Source organism: Aythya fuligula, chromosome 5 (assembly GCF_009819795.1).
Source record: "Aythya fuligula isolate bAytFul2 chromosome 5, bAytFul2.pri, whole genome shotgun sequence".
Classification (NCBI taxonomy): Eukaryota; Metazoa; Chordata; class Aves; order Anseriformes; family Anatidae; genus Aythya; species Aythya fuligula.
Genome location: NC_045563.1, coordinates 21,521,579 through 21,539,315, shown reverse-complemented (window position 1 = coordinate 21,539,315; position 17,737 = coordinate 21,521,579). Strand labels below are relative to the sequence as shown.

At 45.5% G+C, this 17,737-nt stretch overlaps 1 protein-coding gene across 1 annotated transcript in view; it reads left to right on the top strand.

The window, feature by feature from the left end:
• Nucleotides 1-17,737, top strand: part of TSPAN32 (tetraspanin 32) — a 28,849-nt gene that overhangs the window by 8,856 nt on the left and 2,256 nt on the right. Inside the window, exons 5-7 of the mRNA XM_032188575.1 lie at nucleotides 14,771-14,872; nucleotides 15,622-15,714; nucleotides 17,294-17,377. Of these exons, the coding sequence (XP_032044466.1) occupies nucleotides 14,771-14,872; nucleotides 15,622-15,714; nucleotides 17,294-17,377 (279 nt within the window). The remainder of the gene's footprint in view (nucleotides 1-14,770; nucleotides 14,873-15,621; nucleotides 15,715-17,293; nucleotides 17,378-17,737) is intronic.

Sequence of the window (17,737 nt, the reverse complement as noted above, 5' to 3'; positions counted from 1 at the left end):
ACCAGAAAGTGTGTCTGGGTGGTCTTTGGAAATTGCATTATGTGAACAGGCTGTTTAGATATTCTTGCTCCAAAAATGTGAAATAGGCTGTGAAAAGACCACAAGAAAAAGTTGTATATTGAATGAATAAGGGTATGTGCCATTTAACAAAATATTTAGCTGAGTATATTTAAAGAATGATACCAATCAACAAAACACTTAGCTGAACATATTTAAAGACTTTCTCTGTAAATGATTGTCGTGGTTTAACCCGGCTGGCAGCTAAACACCACGCAGCCGTTCGCTCACCCTCCCCCCTCCCTCTCTGGGACGGGGGAGAGAAATGGAAAGTGAAGCCCGTGAGTTGAGATAAAGACAGTTTAATAAGACAGGAAAATAATAATAATAATAATAATAATGATGATACAATGGTGATAATACGAAAGTAATAATAGTATGTACAAACAAGTGATGCACAATGCAATTGCTCACCACCCGCTGACCGATGCCCAGCCTAACCCCGAGCAGTCCGGCCCCCTCCCCCCGGCTAGCCACCCCTATATATTGTTTAGCATGACGTCAGATGGTATGGAATACCCCTTTGGCTAGTTTGGGTCACCTGTCCTGGGTCTGTCCCCTCCCAGCTCTTACTGCACCCCCCAGCCTGCCCGTTGGCAGGACAGAGCAAAGGCTGAGATGTCCTTGGCTTAGTATAAGCACTGCTCTGCAACAATTAAAGCATCGGGGTGTTATCAGCACTCTTCTCATTCTAAGCCAAAACACAGCATTCCACCAGCTACTAGGAAGAAAATTAATTCTGTGCTAACTGAAACCAGGACATCTATCCACCCCTTATTCCATACCATTTATGTCATGCTCAGGTTACACTCTTTTCCATACATTCTAATTAGTCACCTATAGTAATCATGGTAGTGATAATATACAGTATAATATACTATTTAACATGGTGCAATTCAGTTCATGGGCTATTCTCACCCAGTATTAAATCTCCTTGAGGTACACACCGGACCTCTCCGTTCTTTTGCATTACCCACCAAGTATATCCAGGTCCCTGAGCGAAAACAATTCCACGAATAGGTTTGCCTTTTCCTGAGGCAGGAGTAGCCCAGACTGTTTTACCCAGCATATTTTTTACATGCACTACAGGAACTTTATCCCCATCTACAGTACGTAACAGGTTTGATTGGGCAGGTCCAGCTCGGTTGGTAGATCCCCTAGTATTGACTAACCAGGTGGCCTTTGCCAAATGCGTATCCCAGTTTTTGAACGTCCCAGCGCCCATTGCTTTCAAGGTAGTCTTTAACAGGCCATTGTATCGTTCAACTTTCCCGGAGGCTGGTGCATGATAGGGGATGTGATACACCCATTCAATACCATGTTCTTTGGCCCAAGTGTCTATAAGGTTGTTTCGGAAGTGAGTCCCATTGTCTGATTCTATTCTTTCTGGGGTGCCATGTCGCCATAGGACTTGCTTTTCAAGGCCCAGGATGGTGTTCCGGGCGGTAGCATGAGGCACAGGATATGTTTCCAGCCATCCGGTGGTTGCTTCCACCATTGTAAGTACGTGGCGCTTGCCATTGCGAGTTTGAGGGAGTGTGATGTAATCAATCTGCCAGGCCTCTCCATATTTATATTTCAGCCATCGTCCTCCATACCAAAGAGGCTTTGACCGTTTGGCTTGCTTGATTGCAGCACATGTTTCACAGTCATGAATAACCTGTGCTATAGCGTCCATGGTCAAGTCCACCCCTCGATCACGAGCCCATCTGTATGTTGCATCTCTACCTTGATGGCCTGAGGTGTCATGGGCCCATCGGGCTATAAATAATTCACCTTTATGCTGCCAATCCAGGTCCACCTGAGCTACTTCAATCTTAGCAGCCTGATCCACCTGCTGGTTGTTTTGATGTTCTTCAGTAGCCCGATTCTTGGGCACATGAGCATCTACGTGACGTACTTTCACAGCCAGGTTCTCTACCCGAGCAGCAATATCTTGCCACAATGCAGCAGCCCAGATAGGTTTGCCCCTACGCTGCCAGTTGTTTTGCTTCCATTGCTGTAACCATCCCCACAGGGCATTTGCTACCATCCATGAATCGGTGTAGAGATAGAGAACTGGCCATTTTTCTCGTTCAGCAATGTCTAAAGCCAGCTGAATGGCTTTCACTTCTGCAAACTGACTCGATTCACCTTCTCCCTCAGCAGCTTCTGCAACTCGTCGCGTAGGACTCCATACAGCAGCCTTCCATCTCCGATGCTTCCCCACAATACGACAGGACCCATCAGTGAACAGGGCATATTTCTTTTCATTCTCTGGCAACTGGTTGTACAGTGGGGCTTCTTCAGCACGACCCACCTCCTCCTCTGATGATATCCCAAAGTATTTGCCTTCTGGCCAGTCCATGATCACTTCCAATATTCCTGGGCGACTGGGGTTTCCTATTCGAGCCCGCTGAGTAATCAGTGCAACCCACTTGCTCCATGTAGCATCAGTTGCATGATGCGTAGAGGGGACCCTTCCCTTGAACATCCAGCCTAGTACCGGTAATCGGGGTGCTAGGAGGAGCTGCGCTTCAGTACCGACCACCTCCGAAGCAGATCGAACTCCTTCATATGCTGCCAATATCTCCTTTTCAGTTGGAGTATAGCGGGCCTCAGATCCTCTGTATCCCCGACTCCAAAACCCCAGAGGCCGACCTCGAGTTTCCCCAGGTTCTTTCTGCCAGAGGCTCCAGGTGGGGCCGTTCTCCCCGGCTGCAGTGTAGAGCACATTCTTTACATCTGGTCCTGTTCGAACTGGCCCAAGGGCTACTGCATGGACTATTTCCTGCTTGATTTGTTCAAAGGCTTGTCGTTGTTCAGGGCCCCATTCAAACTCATTCTTCTTACGAGTTACTTGGTAGAGTGGGTTTACAATCAGACTGTAATTTGGGATGTGCATTCTCCAAAACCCCACAACACCTAGGAAAGTCTGTGTTTCTTTTTTGTTAGTTGGTGGAGACATAGCTGTTATTTTGTTGATCACATCCATTGGGATTTGACGACGTCCATCTTGCCATTTTATTCCTAAAAACTGGATCTCCCGTGCAGGTCCTTTGACTTTATTTTGTTTTATGGCAAAACCGGCTTTCAGAAGGATTTGGACTATTTTCTTCCCTTTCTCGAAAACTTCCTCTGCTGTGTCACCCCACACAATAATGTCATCGATGTACTGCAGGTGTTCAGGAGCTTCCCCCTGCTCTAGTGCAGACTGGATCAGCCCATGGCAAATGGTAGGGCTGTGTTTCCACCCCTGGGGCAGCCTATTCCAGGTATATTGGACTCCCCTCCAAGTGAAGGCAAATTGTGGCCTGCACTCTGCTGCTAGAGGGATGGAGAAAAATGCATTAGCGATATCAATTGTGGCGTACCACTTGGCTGCCTTCGATTCAAGTTCATACTGAAGTTCCAGCACGTCCGGCACTGCAGCACTCAGTGGTGGCGTGACTTCGTTCAGGCCGCGATAGTCCACTGTTAGTCTCCACTCGCCATTAGACTTTCGCACTGGCCATATGGGACTATTGAAAGGTGAATGAGTCTTGCTGATCACTCCTTGGCTCTCCAATTGACGAATTAGCTTATGGATGGGAATCAGGGAGTCTCGGTTGGTGCGATATTGCCGCCGGTGCACAGTTGTGGTAGCAATTGGCACTTGCTGTTCTTCGACCCTCAGCAACCCCACAACAGAGGGGTCCTCTGAGAGACCAGGCAAGGTAGATAATTGTTTAATGCCCTCTGTCTCTAAGGCAGCAATACCAAAAGCCCACCGGAACCCTTTTGGGTCCTTGCAGTATCCTCTTCTAAGATAGTCTATGCCAAGGATACATGGAGCATCCGGACCAGTCACAATGCGGTGCTTTTCCCACTCATTCCCAGTCAGACTCACTTCAGCCTCCAATACAGTCAACTGCTGAGATCCCCCTGTCACTCCACAAATATAGATGGGCTCTGGTCCTTTATAGCTCGATGGCATTATAGTACATTGTGCACCGGTGTCTACTAAAGCCTTATACTTCTGTGCGCGTGATGTGCCAGATATTTCATCATCTCATAAGCCACTGATACAACACACAGTACCATAATGGTCTGAAACCAGGGCCCGGAGAGGATAAACAACATGACAGAGAGCACATACGGAAAATAACGTGCTATAATACTCAATTTGGAAAACAGGCGCAGCACAGTTGAGATTAAAGCAATCAGCATTATGACAAGTGACTATTAAGCAGGTCTAATACTTATACCAATTTTAGTTTAACACACTCTGGTCAGATCTGCCGTTATCTCAACCTTTCGTGCCCCACGTTGGGCGCCAAAAAGACTGTCGTGGTTTAACCCGGCTGGCAGCTAAACACCACGCAGCCGTTCGCTCACCCTCCCCCCTCCCTCTCTGGGACGGGGGAGAGAAATGGAAAGTGAAGCCCGTGAGTTGAGATAAAGACAGTTTAATAAGACAGGAAAATAATAATAATAATAATAATAATGATGATACAATGGTGATAATACGAAAGTAATAATAGTATGTACAAACAAGTGATGCACAATGCAATTGCTCACCACCCGCTGACCGATGCCCAGCCTAACCCCGAGCAGTCCGGCCCCCTCCCCCCGGCTAGCCACCCCTATATATTGTTTAGCATGACGTCAGATGGTATGGAATACCCCTTTGGCTAGTTTGGGTCACCTGTCCTGGGTCTGTCCCCTCCCAGCTCTTACTGCACCCCCCAGCCTGCCCGTTGGCAGGACAGAGCAAAGGCTGAGATGTCCTTGGCTTAGTATAAGCACTGCTCTGCAACAATTAAAGCATCGGGGTGTTATCAGCACTCTTCTCATTCTAAGCCAAAACACAGCATTCCACCAGCTACTAGGAAGAAAATTAATTCTGTGCTAACTGAAACCAGGACAATGATTTAATTGCTACATCTGTTTTTACTTCAAATCATTATCCTGTTTTTTGCTTTGAGTGCCCTGCCCATAAATGCACCCATGTGTTATGGTTAGCTTTAGTACTCATTTTTTATTGTTTGTTTTAAGCAAAACAGAAATAGTTTTCACAAGACAAAATGTTTTTTGTTTTTGTTTCAAAATGTTTACTTTTCAGATATGGAAAAACAGCAATATTTCTGACAACAGAAAAAATAAAATACCATTGGGGATCCCCTTGGGTTTCTCTTCTTGCTAAAATGCAAAGAAAAGCAGGGACTAAAAATGAGGAAAGATTTAATTATAGGAACGTCGCTTACAAAACACATGGAAATTTGGCTTTGCTTGAAAGATAACTTGTCTCAACAGTGAAGAAGAAAGGCCAGATGTGACTGCCTCCCCAGGACAGACAGTGCAGTGGTACGGACTGCTGAGTGGGGTGGGGGATTCAAAAGGCTTGAGAAGTTTCATTATAGAACAGTTTGCTTGTCTGATTTTCTCAAAGTAAAGAGAAAAACTAAACCAGAGGCCCTCACACAGCCTCCTGCATGTTTGTGTTTTCAGAAATAGCAGTAATATGGGGAGAAATCAGTCAAATTCACCAGTATCTTGTAAGTCTGTTGGGATGAGCCCTTCCCTCCTTCTGCAAGTAGGAGCTGGGAAGTTTCTTATCCCCTGATCCACAGCAGATACTCTCAGTATTTTGTTCCAATTGATCTAAAAAATAAATAAAATTAAATAAAAATCCTTTATAGAACAGAACCCTCTTACTGAAAATCATCCAGCTAGAATGGAAAAGCCCAATCTTCAGCTGAAAAAGGGTTTTGATGGTTATTTTCAAAAGGCAGTAGATAGAAGTGTTGTTTGAACATGATAAAAGCAAGATGTCCTTTTTGCCTTTGACTCTTGAGAGACCTGTTTACAGTACTTCTTGCAGAGAAGCTGTGCAGGACAGGAGAAAAAGACAATTCATTTGTAAATATTCACTGTTCTCAGACCTCGCCACTGTAAACAAAATGTGAATCTTTCTCATTTCCCATTCTCTTCTGCTTTTCAGGGTTTCTATCCCTCCTAATTGAATTATTTCAGACATCTGTCATGGCTTTTTAATTTCAAGTTACCTACTTTCCAGACAGACTCAGTGTCACCAGTTTTTATTTGTAAAACAGCTTATCCCAGCTGTGCAAAAATAACAAATCCGGGATTTATTGTGCCTTGCCACAAAAACTTGAATCCTTTGTTCAGCAATGTAGTTAGCCCTTGCTCCATTGGCCTGTCTACGTGGCCAATAACTGGGTTTTGGGCTTTGGGCTGTCTTCTGAGGGTGCTACACATTCATCTGCCTGCATTAAATTATAGGAATTACTGTTGAGAAATAAGGTTCCCTTTTCTGATGTGGCCAAACCTACCAGGCAGGCATACAAAATGGTGAATGAAATGGGGAAGAACAAATAAATCAGAATAACATCTTGGATCCTATACCTGTCTCTCTGATGTGTACAACGCAGCTTAGTTCCTATGAGATCAACAGGGATCAGCAGTCATTAGCAGGCAACAGTGACTGCTTAAGAAAGGAAGACAGTGTCCCTGCTCTGGCCCAGCTCATGAGGAGTAGCAAGGGTGGTGGTGGAGTTATGAATGAAGAAGCTCCCAAAACACAGTCTGTCCAAAACCAGAGCGTTGAACGTGCATCTGACTTTGTCTGCAGCACATGGCCTTACCCAGCCCCTGCTGTAATAGACAAGGAGGACTTTTGATGTTCTTGCTAACCAATACAGAATGGGTTTGAGGCTTAGTTCTGTGCTTTGCTGCAGAAAAGGCCAGAGGAGCTTCAACGTCATGTCACGTTCTGGTTTTCCCTTTCTCTGCAGCAGCTTAGTACGTGCTCCCAGGAGCCCCATGAGCCTGTTGGGGTTGGGAGGGTGAATCAGCAGAAATAAAATCACTGCAGCTCAAAAGGAGTTCTGCAGCAGAAGAGCTTCTAATTACAGGGTTTTTTTGTTAGGTAAATGTTAGCTTAAAGCCAAATACATTTACAATTTCCTGACTTGGGGGAAATTTTGAAACTAAGCACTGGTGCATATGGTTGTGCCAGGCTTCTTGTTTGGACTGGAGGAGCTGTTCCATTTGCCACAAAAGATACCAGGGGAAAAAAAATGCAGATGTATCCAAAACATCTCACAGCATCCTGTCCTGAGGGTGGAGTGGCCAGAAGATGACAATATGAGCAGCTGCTTTGTGCCTCCTGCATTGGTGTGTATCTGTCCCCACTTCTGGTGTGAAGACCCAATTTCTTGAGTAATTTTTGGTCAAAAGGTTGCTTGACTTTGAACTGGCTGTAATTATGAGGCAATCTCTTAATTTTCAAGTTGCTGGGTGATTTCAGAAGGAGGTTTCCCCAGCAGCTTTCCCTCCATGTGCTTAGAAAGGTGTCAGCCTCTTTTGGGTTGTGCTGGACTGCACGTACTCAGAGAGTTTGCCTTGTCCTTGCACATCCGTGTCGTTTCTGCAGTTATGCAAGAAGTTATGAAATGCTTCCCAGTAATTCCTTAAACAGGGTTGTAGAGGTTCTTCTGGTGGCAAGCAAAGTATGTTTTTTTGTTTGTTTCTGTCATTTGTAGCAGTTTATGTTGGGGCAAATTCCTACAGGGTCTGGTCCAGGGTGATGGTCTCACCCTAAGTAAATGCTTTAATGCAAGATTAAGTCCATGATTTCAGTTGGTCTTAAACACCAGCTGGAGGTGTGTTCAGGTGCTTTCTGAAGCTAGAACCAAAGCACACAGGCAGATTCCTTTCTGAAGCAGCGGGGCTGGGACAGGATTGCAGCTGTTCACAGGGGCCTTTCAAGAGCCTTTGCCAAAAGCAGGGATTTTGCTGTTAAAACAATGTGAACAATCAGATGTCTTCCTTGCTCCTGATGTTATTCATATTGCCAGGCACAATTGTTTTAACATAAGCATGAGTTTTTCCCCTGTCTCTGAAGCATGCAAAATTGGAATAAGAAAATAAATAGGGGAAAACCCTCCCCCCTTTTTAAATATCATGAATCTTTCCCAGCATTTGCATTCCCGTCATGTACAAATGCCCCACTCCTCCGGCGAGACAGTGCTGTCCTTTGTCTGACGCGACGCTCAGGCATTCACCCTCTTGCTTTTTATAATTTATCACTGCCCCAGCTCTGAACCCGTGTGGCCCCATTGCTGCTGCTTCCCGTGGTAGAGCCGGGGATGCTGTTTCCAGCAGCATCAGCCACAGTGCCTGAGGGTGCTCGGATGGTCCTCAGCATCCCAGCACAAAGTGGCACGTCCAACCTTCACGTGGCCATAGGGGATTGGATCTAGTGCTGATACAACATTTTAATGGTAAAATTAATTTTTAAAAAAGCATTTGTCTATACTTTTAGTGGGAAAGCAGTCTTGACTGGCACTGGTTTCACATGCTACGGGCAAGAGATGGTATGATGATAGTTTTGGGAGGTTCGTCGATGGTTGGGTGTAGCATCTGAACTGTGGGAGCACAAAGAAGCGGTGTGGGCCCTTGGCAGTACACTGGTTTTGCAGTTCTGTTATAAAATGTGGACTGAAATACTTCTTTTGCTCTACAAATATACAAAATCAAGGAAACAAGAGGACCTTGACACACTGAGGCTGGTGTTACTCATTGGAGGTACAGCCTTAGATCTGGAGGGTTTAAGGGAAAAAAAAAAACTTTTGGTGTTTATTAACTACCTGACTGGTTTTTTATTATTTTTATTTTTTGGACTTTTCTGTGAAGTATCTGGTACCCTTCCACAGACACAAACCAATGCTCCTGGGCTCATGAGAAGCACAGATGCTGTGGTGTTCCCTTGCACACTGGCTGGATGCTATGTGCCCTGTTCATCCTGCTGGACTTCTGCTGCTGGTTTGGGCTGTGGGGGTGAGAAAGGAGGAGGAGGTTTGTAAGACAGCAGCTGAAAGGAGAAGGAAATGTGTGTGTGTGTATATAAAGGCATATATGTGATCTGCTGTTCTCAATGACAAGTAGGGAGATCTGGCTTGTGGTTTGGTGCTCAGCTAACTCAGGCAGCGTTCCTCCATTTAGCGAGCAGAGCTGTGGGAAGGTGTGAGTCACTCGTAATGGGAGCTGGCAGCTGCCAGAGCACTTTGGCCAGCCATGCTGTTCAAAGCTGGTTTGTGCCCCTGGAGAAGCATTGTCTGCATCTGTCTTTCGGGAAGGCAGCACTGAGGCGGGAGGGAAGCAGTGAAACAGGTCAGCACTTTCATCATCTCCTTGTGCAACTGATTCAAAACAGGAGGCAGCGCCGGAATTGGAGAGAAATAGCTTTGTAAGGCTTTGCTTCTCCTGCTTTGTTATTTCACGATGGCTTTTGCTCCCTTCTCTGTTTGCATAACCCTCAGTGATGCACCAAAAGACAGGGGCTGCCTGTTCCTGTCCCAAAACCTGCAAGAAAAGGAAAATCAATGAGTTATTTAAAAAATAATAACACATTTACAACAATACAAAATTATATATGTATATATCAAAAGAAAACATGAAAATGAGTTGGCTGAAAGTCTCACTTGGATCACCCTGCTCTCTTTGCATCAGTGGTCTCCAGTGATTGCTGACATAAGAGGGGAGCAGCACCTGATGCAGAACCTTATGCAGGTTTTGGAGGCAGGGGCTGCAAGGCTGCTCTGGTTTGCAGTGCTGGCAGGATTTCTGCATCTGGGATTGACTGACTTGACGAAGCCTGAAGCAGAGGAAGGGAGCTGACATGCTGTTAGAGAAGTGTATATGTAGAGGGGCGTTCATTGACATCTCTTGCTTGCAAAGGAATCAGATCTGAATACTGATCTCCTTGTCACACGTATCTGTTCCAAGTACAGTTACAGGGTAAAAAAAAATCTCTTTTGGTGAATAACGAGGCAAAATCATGAATTTCTCTCTTGGAGGAAACAAGTGAAATTTATTTTAGTTTCTAATAGCCAAAGGCAAGAACAGAAGTGGTTTCAACAGAGTAAATGCCTTCTTGCAATCATAAATTCTTCTTCTTGGTGGGCATAAAGGATTTAGAGGATGATGAACAATCTCAAAATTCCTTCTTTCTTTTACTTTAAGTGAAAAGTACTATTCTATTAAATCACTTGGAGTCACCCACATCAATCTCAGTGGTGTTTTTCCATTTGTTGTATCCACTAACTCATCTCTATCACCCCTAAATGTTTCATTAAGGAATGCAGACAGAAATGAGAGACAGCAATTATTTCACTAATATAGAGCTACTACATTTTGCCAAGCTTCTTCCAGGAGAAGAATTACTGTAAGGTGCAACCTCCATACCACTTAACCTAGAGGTTTTTGTCAAGCCAAAGCCCAGCTGATGCTCCATTTTCAGCTTTCCCTGTTGTTTTTTCTTACTGACAAGCACTGGAGGTACATTCTCCTTGCAAGGGAGACCTTCGCCCAGAAATACCCCTCCAGCAACAGGCCTCAGTGGGCAAGCTAACTAGTTTTGAACCATGCAAAAAATCAGCAGCATGTCACTGGGAACAGGAAAATCCATGTGGCCATCGTGGTACTAACGTGTAGTGGGGGCATAAGACCTCACAAGGAGAAGCCCAGACAGATTTCCTCTTCTGCAGCTGCATCTATCCACTCATCCATCACATGCTAACTGCTGCCTGACTTAAGGGATGAGGCACAGCTGTGGCTTTCTTAACGTGTTACTGACAGTATCAGCATAACCACTCAAACTTAACAAGCATCCGGTTGCTTAAATGGGAGAAAAAGCACCCTGATTACTATTTTTTTCCTCCAACACCTGGTGCAAGAAACAGGGAAAAAAAAAAAGCAGTTATTCTGAGGTGATAGACTGAAAGTTGCCCTTCATTGGAATGTGTGATGGGAATCTATTGAGGATGGCAATTTGGTACACAGCAAAGAAGTAGTCAAGCTCTTCACTGTGCTATGTCCCAGCTCCCAGGAAACTTTAGGGATGAATTTGCGCCTCATGAACAAAATAAGCCATGTTGCAAAAAAAAGGCTAGGTCATGAAACCATCTGGTGACTCTCTCATGCTTTTGGTTTTTAATTATTTTTTACATCATTAGGCATGCATGAGGCTGCATGCCCTTTTGGCCTTAGTATATGCTGCCATGCATGGCTGGTGCTTCAGAGCTTGGCTGCAGCTCTGAGCACAAATGTAACCCCATCTCAGGCAGAAAAGTTGCTAGGATGATGGCTCATAAGTACAACCTTTTGCTGTCTCTTGTCAAACCAGCCCCCTCATATGCTCCATGGCACAGTTTCCTGCAGAGAAGGAACAGCCACTGATACACGGAGATTTAGGACTTTACATCCACCACTGAAATATTTAAACTGGAAAGCTCTCTGCAGTAATCTTTGCAAACAAATTTCTATGTTGCTAGAAGACAGCAACTTTCCCCTCCAGAATCAAATGATTCTAGCAAAAATCAGGAAGATGATATGGAGGAACTCCAGTCAAATCACTTTTAAAAAAAAAAAAAAAAAAAAAAAAAAAAAAAAAGCTTTGTACTTTGATGTTCCCTTACTATGATCTGAATAGTGTGTTCAGATAATAGCTGGATATAAATGCTGGATATAAACGCTAGATGTAATTGCTAGATAGAAGTGCTGAGAACAACTAATCAGCAAATTGTACTCTCAGGCTTGCCTAGACACACGTCTTAAAAGGAAATTTTTGCTATGAAACATTTTCCATTTAATCCTTTGTGCTTTAACTTCTTGGAGGCTGCTTGGGAAAACGAAAATTCAGTAAATAACTAAGAATCCAGCTCCTAAGTGAGCTCAGAAATACTGTGTAATTTAAGTCTCCAGTAGTCTTAATGTGTCTGGAGAGTACGCTTCCCTCATCAGCAGCAGCACTGCTGTAGTCGAGACAACTGTGAGAAGTGTCTGCTGGCGAATTCCTCCCTTGTTGTTTCTTAGGGTAGGAATAGTTTTCTGCCATAGTGTTTTTTTTATGGGAATCTTGTTCCTTCAATCCTCTCCCATTGCCCCCCTTCCTTCAAACAGCTGTGGCGAAAACGCTTGGCATCATCGTGGGGCACCTAAAATAAGAAGTCTCTTTTTGGGAATGACTTTTGTCAGATTGCTTTCTGTGAAGTACTGTGCACAGCTGCACCGCTCACTGCACAGATACTGCAGGGGAGAGCAAATGCTATTTACAGCAGTGAGTGTGTACTATCACAGAACAGTTTGTCTTGGAAGGGACCTTAAAAATCATCTAATTCTAACACCCTGCCATGGGCAGGACATCTCCCACCAGCCCAGTGTGTCCTCAGCCCCATCTAGCCTGGCCTTGGGCACCTTTAGGGATGGGGCCTTCACAGCTTCTCTTGGCAGCCTGCACCAGGGCCTCACCACCCTGAGTAAATAATTTCTTCTTTATATCTAACCCAAATCTACTCTTTTTTAGTTGAAAGCCATTCCCCCTTGACCTATCACTACACTCCCTAACAAAGAGTCCCTCCCTTGCTCTCCTGTTACTATTAGCAGTAATGAGGGCCTGGAGTCTGCAGTGGTCTTTGCAGATGAAATATCACTGGGTGAAGTCTCATCTTACCTGTGGTTTGAGTACAGTTATAAAGTGGCCAGATCTGGCCCAATGCTCGCTGCAGCCAAAGGAGTACTTTTTTGAGGTTTTGGGGAATATGCCCAGCCAAGGCAGGGGGCTTAAAATTACATGTCCCAACATTTCCTGGCTCAGGTCTCAGCAAACTTTTGACGTTAAACTTATGGATTGCTTTCAAACGCTGTTTGCTTTGCTGTTTCAGAGACCCTTTAGGGTAAGCAGGAGCATAATCTTGTGATTGTTTGAACCCGTGCTATCAAGTCACTTGAACCCTCTTGGGGAAAGAAAAAAAAAAAAAGTGCATAAAATCCAAATGTAGGCCTCTTAAGGGAAACCTTAGCATCTGGGGGTAATAGTAAATATGAAAAGGCAAAATTGCATATGTAGCACTGTTAACTTCCCTTGATCTGTGTGTATGTAGTTATAACACAGAGTAGTTGTATTCCTGCAACCTAGATGGGAGCTGGGATATTCATAAGCAGCTGATAACTTTGTGGGTTAAGAAGCAGGCTGCTCTGCTCCTGTTCCTTCCTCAGCAACACAAGGCCACAAGAGGAGGCTGAAATATTATTCTTTTTCATTATTCTCAATCCAGTTCTTCAATGGAAATGGAAACTTTTTTACTGAATCCATTTATTTAATTGCTGCTGCTGGAAAGCTGCTTCATGGCCCACCAGAACTTAGACAAGTTTAGATGTTTTGCTTTTTATTGGGGTTTAAGATTTGCTCAGAAGCAGGATGGTGCACACATCCACCAGTAATCTCATTTTACTCCGGTGCCTGCCCTTCCTCCTCACCTGTGTGGTACAGCTCAGTGGTATGGACCTTGACATTAAGGTCTGATGCACCTTGGCTCGGCATCTCTGTGCCCTGCCCATCGCTGGAGCTCTAATTAAAGCTACTGGATTGCTCCTGCCTCACTGTCTGGTTGCCCTCTGACATGCAGAGAAGCATCCTGATGGATGGAAGCTTTGCTGCAGGTTGAGCAACCCCTGGTCTGGTGGTGGGATTATGGCTCATCACCTGCCAGCTCTGGTGGACATGCAGGTGTGTGATCACCCTTAGAAACCTCCAACCCTCCCCACTGCTATTCCTCTTGATAGCTTTGGAATATCTCCTAAAGACATGGTGCTTAAATTTATCCCTGGTGACATGGAGCTGAGTCTGATGGAGGTAATCTCCTCAGCCTCCCTCTCTCCCTTTCCTTGTCAGTCATCGCCTTTTGGACAACCAGGTGGGACAGAACGATATTGCAGTAATGGCTATAAACCACCTCAAACAGCCCTGCTTTCACTCCCAAGATGTTCGGAGGCTGGCACATGGTGCTGTAATTTTTTTCCCTAGAGTAATTTCTAGTGTAGCCCCTTAAAACTTAACTTAAAAGCCTCTCTGAGTGGTGGCTTTGCTCCAAGAGCCCTCGTTCCTCCCCATGCAGCCACCCACTCCACTCTGTCTGTCTCGCAGATTGCCTTTCTGCTCTGAAAGCCAAGCATTGCCTTCAGACCCATTCAAATTAACATGGATGAGGAAATGAATGGAAGAAATAGGTGTTCTGTTGTGTTGTTGGTTTTTTTGCTTTTTTTTTTTTTTTTTTTTTTTTTTTTTTTTTTTTTACTCCAGGCACTAAATGTAATTGTCATATTTTTCCATTGAAACCCGAGCAGCAGGAGTGGGCTGGGATTTGTCAAGCTGCGAGTTCTCACACTTTTAGTAAATATTTAGGATCTGATTCACCGCTGAGTCACCCCGTTACTTCTTCTGCCTCAGTTCAGAGGAAATCCTCTGTCACTGGGATGACACTATCCATCTAACGAGCTCTTGCCTTTGTATTTGAGCATCTCAGGGTGGCAATACTTGTCCTCGCAGTCCCTTGTCAGAACAAGGAGGTGGTGTCATCCCTGCCTGGCAGGACATGGGGGGACTTGGAGGCATGTAGGTCAGAGGCACCCATGTTCCTCTTTGACACCAACTCCCAAACTGGCCAGAAGCTCCAGCCATCAGCAGGTGAGACCTTGAAGTGGCGTGTAGCAGAAAGTGGTACACTTACAGCATCACAGCTCATGGTGGGACTCACCATGTCGTGGGTGCCCCTTGGTGCATGGTGGGTCATACAGCAGCTGCTGCTGTGTGGCAGTGGTTCAGTAGCTGCACAACTCATCTAGCAATATGCCTGGGAGAGACCTTTACATACGTCTGCTTCTATCGCAGGTGGAAGACAGCATGATGGACATGTACGACCTTGTGTACGAGGAGGTGAGGAGGAACGTCTCCAGCTTCAGGAGGCACGAGCTGAATGCCATCCATGAAGCAGTAAGTTATCTTCCAGCCTCTGCAGACAGCCTTGTCCTGGAGCATCTTCCCATTGGTTTCAGCAGGCTGTGGCTGGTGCCTGGCTATGCTTCACAAATGCTGTAAAACTGTTTTATCTTGGGAAGCAGAGGCTCCAGTCAGCTGTGAAGTCTTTCCCTTCCCACCTGGATTATCCAAGGGCCACCTACTTGAGCATCTCTCTGGTACAAAATCTTCAAAGTTTTTGTGCCATAGCTGGTACATATTGCCTGTCTCAGCCGGCCCTTTGCTATGCATCTCCTCCTGCAGCTGGACCTGCTTGGGCAGTGAGATCGTGGCCTGCAGCGGGGCTGGGTGGGAAGGTCAGGTCTGCTCACTTGTTTCCAGGCTTCTCCCATACAGCTCCCTCTGTTTTTCTGTTTTTGTAATTTGTTGTAACAAGCACTTTCCAAAGCTGCTTTCATCCAGGCATCTCAAGACACAGAAAAGGGCAAATGTTTCTCAGTACCATAACAGTCGTGGCCCTTGGAGCTGTGACCAGGAACATCAGTGCTTGCTGCAGGGTTGTGGAGCAGCATGTCCAAACCCACCTTTGGCAAGGAGAACCACCCAACTTCATCCCCTGCTTAATTTAGCCACTTTAATTGATGGAAAAACAGTCCTCATTGATTTATTTTTTCCTGAGTTTAACTTCCATTGCAGAAATTACCGATTGCATGCCTACCTGCTTTGTTCCTTTCCTTCCATGAAACCCTGTTCCTCTCTTCCAGTTCCTGTGCTGTGGGAAACACTCCCCATTCGGGGACACGGCTGCTGTTGAGCACAATACGTGTCCTCCCAGCCAGGCACAGGCTGCCGGACAGGTAATCACAAAGCTTCTTCCACTCTCCCACTGTGCTACTACTCATGGACTGCTTAAAATCTTACTGTTTTTTAATGCTTAAGCCAGAGTTTTGACCTTTTTGTGGTTTGGTTGCTGTAGGTTAGGTTGTTCTTTGTTTCTTTGTTTTAACCAGAAACAGGAAGGTGTCTCTAGGGGCAGTTTGCTTTGCAGCCCAAGAAAGCCTCCAAAACACTTGTTCTTGCAGCCTGTTGCTTCTCTCCAGCCTTCTCTGCATCTTCTACCTGTGTGGAGATGATGTGATACCACAGGCATGTGTCTGACCTCAAAAAGCTATTGGGCTTGTCTGTGTGGTGCTAGCTTCTGAGACCTAAAAAGTGTTCTGCTAACAGCAAATGCTGAAGGTGCACATGATGACTCTATTTCCCTCTTCTGTGGGCATTAGTCAGGTATTAAAACTTAAAAGGAGGAATGCATAAAGTAGGATAATGTTGTCCAGCAGCAGCTGCACTGTGTAGACTGGATTTCTCTCCTGTCCAGCATTCCAGTGAAGTGACGGAGAAGCCACCAGTATTGGACTGTGTATGCTGTGAAGGTGTAATGCAATCTTCATATTCCAAGCTCTCTTGTATGCTTTTTTCTATGGGAGTAGCCAAATCAGCTGGCGTAGCTGAAGCTGCAAGCATCATACCATACATTGTCCTTAGGTAAAACAAAACCACGTTGCTACAGCTATGAAGAAACATTCGTGTTACGTAAGAGGCTAACGCAACCCTGTGATGCAGAAGCACGCCTCAACCTCTGGTTTCCAGCCACCTCCTGGAAAAAACAATCTCAAAGTGGGGGTGGGCAGCAGCTCGGAGGAGAGGAAGAAAGATGAAAGCAGACCTGGGCACCATGCATGGGCATTAGTTCGCCTCTGCTAATGGTTTGCATTTAGCAGAGAGGAGGATGTGAGGATGTGACTTGCAGTTGGGGACCTGCAGCATTTGGTAGCTGCAGTGCATTTGCTCTGGCACTGACATTGTGGGGCTGTGAGCACTTCTACCTCGCTCTGCAAATCGCTTAATCAAGGGCAGGCTTTTGCATTTCTGAAATGGCTCTCTTGGCTAGCACCCACTGAATTTCAGTGAGGTTGCGGGCATGCTTACCACTCAAATATATTAATGCTGGTGACACCTTGCAGTATGGAGCTGTTTGCTAGTACCTTTGGGGAACACAAGCAGCTTTATGGCAAACTCTGCTTTTCCATCTTTTCACTTCACTCCATCCATTTTCCATTGGGGTGGGGAACATTTGTGTATGACCACACTTACCTGTGCATGCACACATCCTCTACGCTCCAAATCATGGTAAGAAAATCATAGGCACATTTTAGTGATGGAAAATATATTGCATGTGTTTATCTTGCAGTGCAGTGTTGCATCCCTGGTGGTCCTCTGAGGACCTGGGAGTTGGACCCAATGATTCTTGTGGGTCCCTTCCAACTCAAATATTCTGTGATCCCTCTCTTTCTACCTGGGGTCACAGCAATTGCTATTAGGGGGATGGACGCCTCCCAAGCTCCTGCTGTGCTGCAAGGGGTGTCTCTCTCTTCCCAGGACTGTCTACAAGAGATCCAGGGCTTCCTGAAGAAGCACATGGACCTTGTCTCCATGCTGCTGGGCACCACCATCTGCTTCACGGTAACTGCGCATATTCCTTCTCGTGTCTGGCCCCAAGAGGCAGGCGAATCACATTCTGAATTAGCCCCAGGATGCTAGGATTTGGGATGATTTTTGGAGATCAGTAGCAGGGAAACAAGTGGTAGTGGACTTCGCCTTGGAAATTAGGAAATAAATAGTCTTGGTTATTAGTTTTTCTGCCCCAAACTCATCATGTCAGCAAGGAATGGGGAGAGGTTTCTGCATTTTATCCTTGCAGATGTTTCGGTGTGTCCTCCCCTGCAAGCTAGAGGAGCTGTCACCTGGCGCAGGTCTTGAAGGTGGGGTAGGAGGCCCACAAAGCTCCATCTGCCAGGCAGCTCGGTGCCTCTCTGGTGAAGG